The sequence below is a fragment of the Vicugna pacos genome, chromosome 7 (genome assembly GCF_048564905.1).
Source record: "Vicugna pacos chromosome 7, VicPac4, whole genome shotgun sequence".
Lineage (NCBI taxonomy): Eukaryota > Metazoa > Chordata > Mammalia > Artiodactyla > Camelidae > Vicugna > Vicugna pacos.
Window position 1 is genome coordinate 68,406,766 of NC_132993.1, and position 15,286 is coordinate 68,422,051.

Consider the following 15,286-nt stretch of genomic DNA (forward strand, 5'->3'; position numbering starts at 1 on the left):
GTCCCCAAGCTTCTGTTGAACTTTTCAGGTCTGAATAAATAAAAAAGGCAATAGCTTATGCCATTTGTAGGAGTAATTTTTCTATGGATTTTTAAAATGTTTTAAAAACATCTTCAAATATTTGCATTTTTCTATCTGGAGGTCTGTTTTATTTGTGTTGCTTTTAAAAACAATATAAATGGTTTTGAAAATGTAGTAACATGCAAAGAACTATGAGGTCACTAGGTGCAGATGAGCACAGACACTATTTTGCTGTCTATTCTAGCTTCTTTTTCCCCACTATTAGACTATGAGCAGTTCCCTCTGTCATTCAAGTCCAATGCCATGTTTCCCTGTCCCTTACCCCTGCCATCCTAATGCCATAGTCATCCACAGACGTACCACCCTTTATTTAAATAGTTCATGTATCCGCTTTAAAAAGGTATTCAACTTCCCTATATCTAAATCTTTCTCTACTTGTCTGTTTTCTTAGGACAGATTCTTAAATGAAAAAAAGGTGAGTTTCAAAGGCTTTAATTGTCTTACCACCTGGGATAAACAACTGCATATTGCTAATTTCCCATCAAAATTACCATATCAGTGCCTTTTCTGAACTCCCGAGGCAAAATTATGTATTATGATTTAAGGAAACCATCACCAGTCTTTATGAAAAGTATTACTTTATGTTAATGTCTATTTCTTTGAGTATTGCTACATGAACTTACCTTCTCATGTTTCTTGACTGTTGGTTTCAGCTGTATTTGTTCTTTAATTCTTACCTGACATTTGCTTAGCTTACATTAATTTAAAATTATTTTAACAAGCCCTTTATATGTTATAGATATTAACATTTTAATATTATGTACATTATCAGTAACTTTTTATGTTTTATATCTAAGGATTTTTGTGTTCCTAATGCACAAAAGTTAAATATTTCATGTAGACAAATCTATTGATTTACATCTGTACTATTTATCACTTGTTATGCTTAGACATTCCTTCCCCAATGAAACAGCAAATATATATTTTCTAGTGATTTTATGACTTAATTTTTACAATTACAGCTTACATTTTATATTTACATTTACTCAAAGATACTAAATTATCAAAGAGTGAGTTATGTATAAGTTCAATTTTTTTTTCTTTTAAATCATGAGCCAGTTGCCTCAGTGCTAAATTGAAGGAGGGGGAGATTCTTGAAGCCCTAGTCACTTCCAACACACGTACAAGGCTTTAGCTATGAAAGAACTGACAGGTAAATTATCTACAAAGGAATTACCATTAGGCTGCTATTATCAGAGAACGAAGGCTCTGACCTTTACCTGCTGCTTAGTACCTAACTGTCCTTTGTCCCTTTCCATGTTTCTCTTCTCATTTTAAATGAATTGCCCTTCACTGAAGATCTACATTTAATAATGCCAAATGTATTATCCTTGTTCACATTAGGCAAATGGATAGTCGACCCCACTTCAAGCATGGTTTTGATTTGTAAGTCTGAGCAGTTTTTACTTATCACTTCTAGAGTGGAGAAAATTCCACGAGTTTAAATCAGTGGCCAGAGACTACATTATCTCTTTGTAGAGGAGCTGCATTTTCTAAATTGACTGTGCTGACATTTCACTGTCGAGATGCAGTCTGCATAATGCATCCTATTCCAGCATGGAATGAAAGCATTACAGAGAATGAGAATGTAAAGTAGGCAAATGTTAGTCAACCACTTAATTTCTGGGTCACAGATTTCTATCTCTAGATTGCAAAAATCCTATGAAAATATATCAATTCACAATGTATTTTATTAGGGATACCATTTCATTAAAGGCATATGTTTGCAATTTTAGGGAAAAATCACTGAAATAATCTAATAGACATTAAATAAATCCAGAAAGAAGTTCATTAAAGCAAGCTTTATATCTGTAGGTCAAAAACCAAAGAAAAATTATGCATTCGACCAAAGAAAAGAAAGGTGAAGAACCACGATGGACTAATGAAATGCCAGGTGTTTATGAACCCCTGAATCCTGCAGGGACAGAAGTAGACTGGAGAGGAGGGAAGGGGGCCAGACTTCAGAGTAAAATAACAAACAGGACATACACACAAGAAGACCCCAAAATGATGAACTGTTGTATAATATGTGTAAAATCACAAAGTTATGTTCCTTTTTGTCAGAAGCTTAAAAAGGACAATAAAAAGTAGTGAGTCAGAGCTGTGACAGTCTCTAAAAGCCACGTTAAATGCAGTTTAAACATTAGCAAGAATACCAGCTATGAAAGGAAATCTAGAGATGAACTGGAACTAAAGGCACCCACTTTGATCATCATGCTAATAACCACAGGCCATTTTCCATTAAAGAATCACAGAACTAAAGGCTTCAGAACATTACCTCTCCAGCAACTTGGCAGTAGTCTATGATGTTGCTAATAATGCCTCACACTTAACCTTCCAAGAGCTTTACTTTTAACCCCCCAAAACCACCATCTGCTGTGTCACCAACTTGACAAATGAGAGACCGATCGGGGAAGATAAATGAGTTAGTCTGAGGGAGCAGAGCAGATAGGGACCAGAACCTAGGCTGTGGACTCAGAATTTCATGATCTAAGATTTATTTAAGTTAAAAAATAATAATTCCTACAATAAAATTGTACAAAGGGAAAAGATATACATAGTGTGTTAAATTTGACTTTGATATTTTTGTTTAAGACTAGACCTTTAGAAGCCTAGAGATTCAGGTTTAACTTTAGGCAGGAGATTCCTATAGTTCCTGAGAATGTAAGTGAATTCAACATTTGTATTACAGTAGCATTTTAAAATGTCTGGGCTATTAGAATAAATCCATTAGGAAAAAAAAAATACTACACACCAACTCAACAAATGGGCAAAGTAAGGGAAACAAACAAACAAAACGCTGATGGTGTAGATTCACTGTGGAGCCAAGACAGGGCTGCAGACCATTCAACCTCATTAACTGGGGATCTGGGCTGTGACCTGCCTTTGGCCTCGTGTGGTGCCCCGCTAGCTGCACTTCTCTGGCACAGAGGGTGGTGGGCCATATACTTGTTAGTTAACTGGGCTGATAGCCAGAGATGTTTCTTTTCCTTTTCTCATATTTCCAGAATTGGAGGGATTTTTCCTACATATTTTTCACATAAAGATGCAAAGTATAGTCCACCCACTGTGAATAAATTTAATTTAGCCGTCTTTATGCCTCCTTGATTTCCATCAACTCAGAGTCTACAATACAGGGGCAGATGTGTAAACTGGGAAATCTTCCAGACTTCTTTGTTCTTGTTATTCTACTTAATGCCGAGCCACTCCACAATACCCCACATTAGCCAGGGCTCTTGTGTTGGTAAACATGCCTCTAATTTATTGAAGATAGGTTCACTGTTCACACCAGATTGAGGACCAGGCAAACTTAAATGTTTGAATTGCCTTTCAGTCCTGTTGCTTCAAAGGGCAAAGAGCATCACATTTCAGGGGAGGTTCTTTTTGTTCATTGAGCTTTCTCACACTTGAAATCACATTACCGTGTTACAGTATACTGAGGTATGGCAAACATTTCCACAGATGACATAGTCTAAAGTATCATATATACACACAGTATCAAAATTCAGTCTATAGCAAAAAAAAAAAAAAAAAGAGAGAGAGAGAAACTCAGCTTTACATGTTGCTAATCTTCTGACTGTAAGGTCCTGCTCAGTTACAGCTAAACATCCAAAAGGCTGTATCCTCCATGCCTTTCCACTTGACTTTTAACAAGTCACCACTTACAGTTCCCATATGCTATTCAGGTCACTTATTTGGTGATATCTAGAAAACAGAGTAAATCCCTATGGAATTGTTGTTCTCTTCTATATTACAGGGAGTGGCGTGCACTAAAGCCCGTTTTCTACACAGTGACTATCACATTCTAGCTCTGAAATTCAGATACAAATTGGTGTTCTTTGTACACCAATTAGTATCTGAAATTTTAGTAAAGACAGTCAGTTAATAGTTTCCAGGTTTACTTCATTAATTTTCACAGGTTTTTATTCCTGTCTGTAGACTGGGAGAAAAAAACTGTATTCCAGAGGTTCAGTTAGATGTAGTAAGATGCAAATATGCATCTTTGGGGGCTGTTACTTTAGTTGAATTTTTTCACTCTCTCTGACTGTGGCTGACAATATTATACTTAATGACAGAGAGATGGGGAATATATCTTTTAGGTTCATCTGAGTAAAATTACGTAGCCTCTTTGCATTTGCTCCCAGTCCTCTCTGTTTCTCATTTATTACCTACATTTTTCCAATTCTGCAGTTGAAACCCGATGAAAGGATCATCAAAACAGAATATGGGCTACTGATTCGAAGTTTGCAGAAGAAGGACTCTGGGATGTATTACTGCAAAGCACAGGAGCACACTTTTATCCACACCGTAGTGAAGCTGACTTTGAACGTCATTGAGAATGAACAGATGGAAAATACCCAGAGGGCAGAGCACGAGGAGGGGCGGGTCAAGGACCTCTTGGCTGAGTCACGGTTAAGATACAAAGACTACATCCAAATCCTTAGCAGCCCAAACTTCAGCCTCGACCAGTACTGTGAACAGATGTGGCACAGGGAGAAGCGGAGACAACGAAACAAGGGCGGCCCCAAGTGGAAGCACATGCAGGAAATGAAGAAGAAACGGAATCGAAGACACCACAGAGACCCGGACGAGCTTCCTAGAGCAGTGGCCACGTAGTTTCTATTTAATTTAAAGAAAAGAATTTTTTGCCTGCGGAAACACTGTCTCTGTTTCGTAATCCTTATGCTAACTCTTAAGAGCTTTCCATGGAGTTTTGCCAAAGCACAAGAACATGACCTGAATAAGGTCCTGGACGGTGGATACGGCACTTGAGGACAAACCATTCATCTGAACCAGTTTCAAGATCTGAAATTACACTGCCGTGTCAGAACTGGCCTCAAAACAGGGGCTTCCCGTTTGCAGATGTTTTATTTTCTGAGTTTTGAATTTATTATGTCATGCAAACAACTGAGCTAGGGAAGCATGGGATCTGGTTACTATAAGAAGGCGCTTTGTTTCCCTCTCACGGCCTTTAAGCATGGAGTTTACCATGCAGTTGTGCTGCATGTTCTTATGAACAGATATGTCATTCCACTCTAGAACTGGCTACTTGGTGGTAGGGATGGGAAGGAAGACACAAATTCATACAGCTCACATTCTCAACAGGAGCTTTTCCAGTGAGCCATTCACTCTGAGTGCATGGTTTAGGAATTTGGAGAGGTGCATTATTTCTTTCAGACCCCAGGGGTTACATTTAGTGTCCTGCAGCATTAATTTACTGAAGGGCATAAATGCTCCTCCCAGGATTCCTTATGATTTGTCAGGAGTCACAGGTTCACAGAGAGAAGCTGGTGCTCAGTTATGTCTTTAGGATATATGCTGAGTTTTACAGGGACAGAATGCTTAATAAATATTTTAATAGGCTATGGGAAAACATTTTAGTAAAATAAGGGAAACATCATGATGTAGACTGCATCCTAATGGGAAGGCCTGCAGTGGGGATTTGTTTAGAGATAGAAGGAAAGACAGCCATAAATTCTGGCTTTGGGGAAAACTCATATCCCCATAAAAAGGAGGAAAAATCACAAATACAGTGGGTGAAGTGTAATGTAGCTTTATCCACTAGAGTATATAAGTAGTTGCCAATTTGTAATCCATCTGTTTGAAAAATTCTAGGCTATATAACAAACTGCTAGCAAAAGTCTGAGGGAAAGTAAATTTTCTGAAGGATCATGGGAAGAATGAACACAAATTTATTTATAACTAATGGGGTTTTGGTGTGCACTTCCTCTCTTTTTTCTAAAAATTCATCATACTCTATAAATTATTTCTATTTACTGCCTGTATTCTCTCCTGACTATTGGATTATTAGATTTTATTTGAGTGAATAGGAAAAAACAATATATACATACGTAGAGAGATAGACTTAGTTAGACAACAGTGGTGGGAGCGGGGTACTATGTATTTGTTGAATAACAGAACAAATGCAAAAATTCTGACAACGGAAAGGGTTAAATTAACTCTTTGACATCTTTTCACAAAATCTTGCATTTCTGAGGTTACATGCTGTAATTCAAGTAGCATTGTTTTAGTAACTTAATAAATAAGCCTTAAATAAGCCTACTTCATGTAAAAAAAACAAGCAACATTAACAAACATTTTTCATATTTTGTTAGCACTTTCAAATGTTTCCAATTTGGCCTTCCCTCTAAATATGTATGGTGTGTTTCCTGCCTGTTCAAAGCAGGACTCACCTTTCCTTCATATAACACAAAACCCTTAGCCTTCTTCTGTTTTGCCTTTTCACGCTCTTTTTAGTGTGAAATGAAAAATTAGTCACTTCCTCACATGGAAGGCAGCTTTTCAGAAAACTAAATAGCAGACACTGCTCGTTTCTCATGCATTCTACGCATCTTGAAAGTAAAGCCTGTGAGAACCCATCTGATTAGAGGGCAACTTACTATAGAGTTCGGCATCATGTCTGTGACTGGCTTTACGTTCAAAACATTCTATCTTACATTCCTTTTACTTGCAATGCTTACCTATCTCAAAGTAGTCACTGATACATGAGGTTAAGTCATCTTTTGATACAATACTCATAAATATTTGTAGATGTTTTACTATAAGGAAAACTTAGGAAGGTAGGTTTTTCAAAAAGTGAACCAGAACAAATCACTCTTAAAAAGTAATCCATAAGGACAGTTATTATACTATCAGACTGTTAAGTGAATACCGTAACAAGACTGTTTGTAACTATTCATTTGCTGGCTTAAAATGTTCCAGGAACTCATAAGATGCTCTAAGTATGTAAGTAGGAACTTGTTTTATTTTTAAAGGATTTCCAACTATTTGTATATCAGACAGTAATGATCAAATTATGGATAGCTTTGGGAAAATTACACGAAGCTCAAATGTTAGGATTGACTTGTGAAAATAAATTTGGTTTTCATCAAAATATGAATGTCCAAGCCATTTTTAATTAATTCTTTCTAATCTTAGCTATTCAGAAAAAATTAAGGGCAACTTATTTTACTGTACTGCTAACATTCTGGCTGTTTTGGATCTAAAACTATTAATTTATGATAATTACTTTAAAAATATTTGAAATATTTTTAGTGAAATAAATAGTCATATAATAAAAACATGTGGGCAAAGATTTATGTGTATTTATAAAGATAGAAGACATCAAAGCTACGTTTAATTTAATCTTTTAATTGCCTAGAACACTAAGAGGAACAGTGTGAATATATTCAATCTAGAGATAAGACACAATACATAGTTCCTCACCACTGAAGGTTTTTTCTAAATTTTCTTTGAAATAATGAAAAATAAGATTATAGTTAATAGTTTCAAATATGTTTGCTAAGAAATCAGCTCTTTATGGAGAGGTCTTAAAAGGTCTATGTTTATTCTTGGTTTCATGTTTTTCTCCCATTTTGAATACATATATCTCTGACTTACATATTCTCCCCTGCATTTCATTCCAGTTGTTTATGCTGCTGAATGGAATCCTGACTGTCTGCATTCGTTTACATTCAATTTATTGGGAATTTTAAGGGTTTGTTTAGAAATGGATCATCTAAATAATTTATGTAGAACCCATTTCTTCCCCACCCCCTGCAAAGAGTTCAAAACACTACATTCACATTATTGAATAAACATTTTTGAAAACCAACCAGATTACTTAAGAAATGGAAAATACAGAGAAATTTAGAAATTTGCAAAAGCCACAACAGTAGTAGAAGAATTGTAATTCACACTGTACCTCATCAGTCTGCTGGCTAAGTAATGCTTATTTATAATATGCTGCCTGCAAAATGGTCTTACTCTTGAATATATTTTTTGGTCTATGTTTCGGTTCTTTATATGCTATTAACTTTTGTTCCTGCTGAATTGTATAGACTCAGCTAAAAAATAAGTTTACAGTTGCCAGGGCCTGTTTTTCAACTTGATCAAAATTAAATTTTCAAGGACAATTTGATATCATCCAGGTGTCTACAATATATTAAATTGAACAAGAGCATTAATTAAACACTGATGTTTTAAACTCAAATATGATATATTTTATATATATTATAAATACAAGTGGAAATCAAAACTGAAGTAGCTTCCCTTTACAATGTTACATTTGTCTTGGACAACATGTTGGAATTCATTAGCCTTATTGGGAAGGGATAGTTTAGAAAAAAAAATTTGAAATGTTTTTATAGAAATATTTTTTCTCACAGTAAATGACCACAATATTGAAAAAATTTAACTTTCAAGTGAGGCTAAGAAAAAAGATCTAAATTTCCAATATTGTGTACACTGACAGTGCTAAGACAGGAACATGCACATGACTTATACCTCTCATTTAAATATTTTATCGTATAAAGTATTTATACTAAGTCTGAGATAGGTGGTTTTGGGGGGAAGGGCAAAAATCTGTCAGTTAATTGTGTAATTTAATTCTCTGGTATTGTAAGTGGTTAGCAATCTATTTTGAATTTATAGTTTTGCTATTTTAAAAGAAATGTAGTCTTGTAATCTAAAATAACTGAAAGTTGTTAAATGTATATTTTGGTTGTATTATAATAAAACACAAACATTAGTGTTCTATGGTTATAAACAGAATGTTGGTTCGTGTGCAAGTTTTGTTTTTAAACCCTAAACATGGTAACCAAATTTTATGCATAGAATTGCACTAAATCAAATACCAAAGAAAATATTTCCTTACAGTTTTTAGTAGTTATATTTTGTACTGTAAGTATACAATAATTTCCCTAATGAAAGAAAAGAATAAGTTTCTCTCCTCAATTAATACAATTATTATATTTAAGCTTTACTGTGATTTAAATTTAGGTGTTGGCAGACTGGATAAACATTACTACTATATGTAACTACTTTTAAGATTTCCAATTACCATTCTATAAGTGAAATTTTATAAAATACTCATCCATCTATATGTTTAGCTGTATGAGTATAATTTTTTAAAGGAGTAAGCTGAGGTTCTTATTTTTGCTTTATAAAGACCTTTTTGAATTTCTTTCAAAGAAAATTGTATTTCTTGTCAATTTAGTACACAAATGAAGGATATTTTATATTTGCAAATAGATAATATTATAATACCCCCAACCTGCAAACCTGGTAATGAAATAACTTGGAGGGATGTTGTATAGAGAAACGTCAAGTTTTCTGAGTACTCTGACAAGCTTCAAACATGAGAATTTATAGTAATGTATACATATAAAATTTTAAAAGAAAAAAAAATTATAGAAGGCATTCTTGGGTAGATCATGTCCAAGTTATTTCTTTAAATAAAATACAACATAAGGTTAATAAGTGAAAACATTCCAGTTGTATTTGTTTGAATATAAAAAGACAGGTGAGTGATTCTCAAGATAAAAGAAACAAGAGTTTAGCATTAAAGTTGAGAATCAAAAGCATCTGTAACCACACAACTTGATATCTGCATTAATATGATTTACTAGTCCAGGAAACTCTTGCCTAGGAAGATGAAGGTGCAGATAACTTTGTTTATTTCAGAAGCTCATATGCTTTTCCTTTGTGTGTATATTGGTACAGACACATCTTGGAGAGGGATCTGGCAATATCCAATGAAGTTTAAAAGGTACATACTCTAAGAACCAGCTTTTCAAAATTAAGTATATACCCCTGAGACCCTTCTCCACGTGTGTCATAATAGATATTTTCAAAAATATTTACTGTAAGATTAATTATAATAGAAAAAAGAGAACAATCTATGTGTTCTACAAAACAATAATAGATAAATAGATGTCACTAAATAAATAAAGAAGTTTATTTTTGGGGGGGTAATTAACTTTAAAAAAAAAATTATTTATTTATTTTAATGGAGGTACTGGGGATTGAACCCAGAACCTTGTGCATGCTAGGCATGAACTCTACCACTAAGCTATACCCTTCCCTGAATATAGAAGTTTAAATGAAAAAAAAAAAGAAGCTGCATTCATTAACACAGAAAACTCTGAAATAATGTTAAAGGAATAGAATCAAGGAGTATAGGGATGCAAACAGAATTTTACTGGGTATATCAAGTTTAAAGAAGCAAATGATGCTGCTTATGATACATACATTCATATGTAAGCAGTAAACATATAAACATTTCTGGAAAAGTTAAGCACCATATTCATATTTTTCTTAGAGAAATAAGAGAATGAAGACACAGGGGGCTACCACTGTTTCAATAATGTGTTATTTCTTAAAAAAAAATCTAAGCTCAATATTATGTTTATATTATATATACTTATAGGAACTAGTATATTTAAATGTTAATATTTGAAGAAGTTGGGCACTAGATTACAGTTTAAATATATTACTCTCAACATAATTCTGTGTGCTTGAACTGTTCCATAATGAAAAAGTAGATGAAAGATCTAAATCTCAATAAAAGAATAAATTACTCAAGTCAATTCTAAAGAGAAAAAGAAAAGAGAAAGAAAGTGAGAAAAGAATAACATATAGAAATGTTAGATATGCAGCCATCATAATAGATGAAACCTTCTAGTTCTAGTCATTCTTACATCATGGACATTCTTGGACATCCTGATTATTTTTAAAACGTGACAGCCAGGACCTTGTTTGGCCTCAGGGACCCTGGAATAATGCCTATTTTTCAAAGCAATACCTTATTGTTATGGAAATGCCTAAGGCATCTAGGGTATCTGAACTATGTGTTTAATATGCCAAAGGACTCCAAACAGCTGAGTTGGCCTTTCTTGGACTGAACACTGTTCAAGGTTGGTATTTAAAATACAGAGTTTCTTCTTTCTGGCTTACATATCAAATTTATAAACCAACTCATGCTCTTCAGGTAACGTGAAGAGGGGAGAGAAATATTTATATCTTGCAAAATGTCTTTAAATGATCCCACAAATCATTATTTTCTATAGGAAAGATTCTATATGAATATAATTTACATTTTAAATTTATTCTGGATGTTTTGCTCGTGTGTAGAGATAGGGAAAAATTTAGCCCAACATTTTTGCTCTTTACAAATTCTCAATTTTACTGGGTCCTGTTAGTGAGGGACTAGTATTTAAATATGTATTCTAGGAGTATAAAGGAGCATATGCAGAGAGTATTAATTTAAAGTACATAAATTTGAGTAAGAAGAAAATGAAACCAATTTACCAGATGGGAAGTTATCATTTAGAATCAGGAAAAGGGTTGTTTAATGGGCCATATCCCTCTAAGCTTTTAATATATTGAAACAAATTACCATTGGATAATTATCTTCAATTACCGTATTGTGTTATAATTGCAGGCCTTTCCAACAGGTCATTTGTACTAATGAAAAACAAATAAAAACTTAGACTCTCCTGTGGCAATTTGTGTTGTTGTAGTTAGTTTTTATAGACATTTGAAAGTAGTCTGACGTTTCAGGGACCAGAGGCAAAGCTGTAAGTACAAGAATAACCATCTTTCATTCAGGTGTGGAAATCATAGAAAGCTGGACAGGGAAGGCAAGCGTCTGATTGCTAGGAACTGTATGATTCAGACTAGATAGAGATTTAATCCTACAGACAGAAGGAGACATTCTGGTATTCTTAAGGAGAAAAAAATGACATAATGAGATTTTCATCACATTTGCATCTGAGAAACAAAGTGAAAAAATGAGCTAAATTTCTATGTATTGCAACTAGATGGATGGCAGTTAAAAACAACAACAGGAATTTTGGTGGGAAAAGAGGTTAAGGTGGGAAGATGATGGCTTCAGCATTGAACATTGTGAGTTTGGGATGATTTAAGGAGTGTCTGGTAGAGAGTTTGATGCTCAGGAGAAAGGAAAGCTGGAATTATTTTGTGGTCACTGATGGAGACGACAGAAGCATAGGAGTAGTGGAGACAGAAGTGGAGTAGGGAATGCAGTGAAGGTAATTAGAGCTGGGTGGTCAGCTTAGCCTCAATTAGCGTGTATCCTGATGTAAGTTATCATTAATTTCTCTATACCTCCATGAGTTGTCTCTAAGGTATCAACCAGCTTAAAATTTTATGAATTTTTCTTATTTCTTAACTGAATTTCCAGAAGACAGAATTTCTATTCTTAATATTTACTACAGTCTCTGGCAACTAAGGGAAAAAAAACCATTTAAATCTGTGTTGTGAAACAACGAAAGAGTTTTCCTCAAAACTATTATGATTCATTATTTAAGGAACTATTAAGAAGAAATTCCCCCAAATGGAAGCATTTTCTAAAATTCCTACCCCATGTGCTTCTTTTTAAATCAAATTGGTAAATTGATGAAGGTCTATTTTCATTTTGAATGTTCATCTGTTTTAAGCAAAACAATTACAAACTGGTGGTGCTGAGTTTTCTCCTTTGATTTAGGTGGACTCAGTGCCATAATCTACAAGGTTTGAACTGGCAGAAAGGAAGCTCCATATAATTTGTAATGGATGCTTTGTTTAAACACAAGGACTTGGAAGAGTTCTTTGAAGAAAATGTGAAAGATTTAAATTCACAGCACAGTCAAGAATATAGACTTCTCTGATAGATATTCTTTGGTTAGTAATATTTTAAATTATTTTATTTCTGCCATAGCACTTCCCTATTCAATTTACATTAAAGAGCACATAAGTCCTAAATGGAATCTTCTTGGTAAAACCAGACCTTTAAATGCTAAATGAGAGTAAACCAAAGTTATAACACAATTTATCCATTTTTGACCCTATTTATATTGTCTCAAAAATGTAGTTGAATTTGGCATACTGGTACATTTACACATTTTATCAATAAAATAGCAAAAGGTAATTTCTTACACTGAGAACTATGAAGATGTACTACTTAAGATGCGTCATACATTTTGAAAAGTGAAATATTGACATATGAGAGTTTTGATTTTTTATTTGAACCCAGCATGATGTACGTAACTTAAGCAGAAATCAGCTTTTCAAGGTCCTACTCCTTGAAAAACAAGCATTCCTGCCTATTGGCACAGCTTGAAACTACTTACTTTTTTGCAACTATATAAAAACAAACAAACAAAAAACAAGCTACAAGCCTCTCTTCGGACACTTAATATTCATTAAAACTGTTTGCAAATGTAGTTATACAGAGCATTTTACATATCTAGTGAACGAATAATCTAATTAACAGAAAATAAAAACTGTTACTGAGTATGTAGAGAGAGTTGTCTGAGATTTATATGATGTAGATGTGTATCTGGGGAATCTAAGTAGGAACTCCACACCAAGCACATTTAGAAACCCTTTTTTGTTTCCCACTTTATCTCACCAAGGGAGCAACTAATATAAAATGGTTTATTGCATCTCTTGAAAAGATGGCAAATTGGGTAAGGTTTTATTCATCCTTCTCAGTGTCAATATTATGGTGTGAGGGATGATAGGGACCAAAGGGAAATAAAAGTGTGCTCAATTCTTGTCTTACTGGTAGGATTCCTACCTAGTGTAAGGAATCAGTAACAGTGAATTAATAGGAGACTATGTCTTAAGTTAGGGACAACCTCTATAGAAATTAAAAAAAAAGAAGAACTGGGTTCTATTCTAAACATAGACAAGAGGAGATTTATAGCTAAGAAACAGGGTGAGAGTCAGTAAATGGAAAACTACTACGAGGAAACATCAGGGAAAAGGGGAAGACTCTGGCTCAATCAGCTGGATAGGATTCTTGCTAAAACTGGGTGATGCAGGCCCAACAAAGATGGACACTGAGGTCCAAGATCAAATTAGTTGAAAAGAGGCCTTTGAAGAGCCTGACTAAAGTTTGGTCAAGGAAAGACTCTTTGTCAGTGAGGCATCCCAAGGCCCTGGAAGGGGCTTAGTGGCAGAGGACGGACCACACATGGAGAACCTGGGGTATTCACATGCATCTGCTTGAGGTCCTTGAAGTTCAGGAAGCAGGGAGAATGAATCATGGGTCTGAGGCCTTTCCCCAGCCCTGCAAATATAATGGGCTAGCCTAGATACACGGATAAAATACACGAGTAAATATACAAAGAGAAAGGATTTGCATGACCCAATGATAATGTGTGATGAACTGTGGACTATAATCAACTCAAGCCTCTGTAGCCGAGGTTACCAAGGGAGAGGAAGAGTGTTGCGCTTGTGCAGACAAACAGGAGAGAACAGTTACTGCATTACCGGTCCACGGGAACATCTATTCCTTCATGGACAAAAACATCCCACCGTGAATGTCACTGCAAGAAAAAGGCTCCCTCCTGAAGGCAGCCTTAGTCCCGATTTCCTCAGTGGGCACTTACGACTGCACTGGAATATTGCTTTTATTTTAGTTAACCTTTGAGTGAAATATTTTTACATGGACTTTTCCAGGATACTAACCACAATTTGAAATATAGTTTTCTGGGGAAAATGTGATTCGAGTTTCAAACTGTGGAACACAATAAACACGAAAGTTGCTAATACCCCCCAATTATTGAATGCGTACAGTGTGCTAGCTGCTTTACAGACATGGTCTCAGTTAATGTTCACAATAGCCTTAAACGTATGAATTATTACCCACATTTTTCAAAAGAAGCAGCTGAGACTGGAAGAGAATAAAAAGTGTGAATAAAAGTGATGTAATTACAGACATTACAAAGCTGGTAGGTGGTAGAATCAAGATTCACACCCGGGCTGTCTGACTCTAAGATCCAAGTTGTTATAACAGTATTTTCTTGCTATAAATAACAATATTTTCTCTTGGCCCATTTGTAAATTGAAAACATCAATAATAAGTATTCTCATTACTGCTACATGGAGATTTAACTTTGCTTCTATTTATTAACAGCCAATCATTGTGGAAGCTAATATTTACTTAATGCAATGCAAACGGCATTAAATTCTCTTAATCTAGTAAAGTAAATACTATTTTAATTTATATTTATTAATTAAAAACTCAGAATTCCAGAGATTAAATACATTTTCAAATGATGTATTATGTATTTTGCACATACTAATAGGGGCAGAGAGAGGGTTTTAAGCTAAGTGGGTTGACTCTGAATCATAGTGTTGCCTTACAGCTGCAAATTGATAAAAGTAAGCAAGTACTGACACTCAAGCCAAACCCTTAAACTCTGTTCTAAGAATACCTATATTACATTATTAAAGTGAAAAACTTATATACTTGGAGTGACTATCAGGAGACAAAAATTGAATACTCATACTAATTTTCCATGTTGCAGCATGAGAATTCTTATTCACTGGGTATGTTCTTTCCCTTCTGAGATGATGGCCATCCTTATGACTCTCTGAATTAATATATTCCCGTAGATTTGGAAAATGCAAT

General features: G+C 34.5%; 1 protein-coding gene and 1 long non-coding RNA gene across 6 annotated transcripts in view; one reads left to right on the plus strand and one right to left on the minus strand.

Moving 5' to 3' along the window:
- Nucleotides 1–8,634, plus strand: part of SEMA3D (semaphorin 3D) — a 178,581-nt gene extending 169,947 nt beyond the window's left edge. The window contains exons 19-21 of one of the 3 annotated variants that reach the window (XM_072965104.1): nt 473–496; nt 1,897–1,975; nt 4,273–4,417. In XM_072965104.1, the coding sequence (XP_072821205.1) occupies nt 473–496; nt 1,897–1,975; nt 4,273–4,286 (117 nt within the window). In that variant the 3' untranslated portion in view covers nt 4,287–4,417. Of the gene's footprint in view, nt 1–472; nt 497–1,896; nt 1,976–4,272 lie in introns of all 3 variants that reach the window. The other 2 variants (XM_072965105.1, XM_031679711.2) reach the window with 2 other exon arrangements.
- Nucleotides 1–15,286, minus strand: part of LOC140697442 (uncharacterized) — a 101,054-nt gene that overhangs the window by 16,633 nt on the left and 69,135 nt on the right. The gene's annotated exons all lie outside the window — the stretch shown is intronic.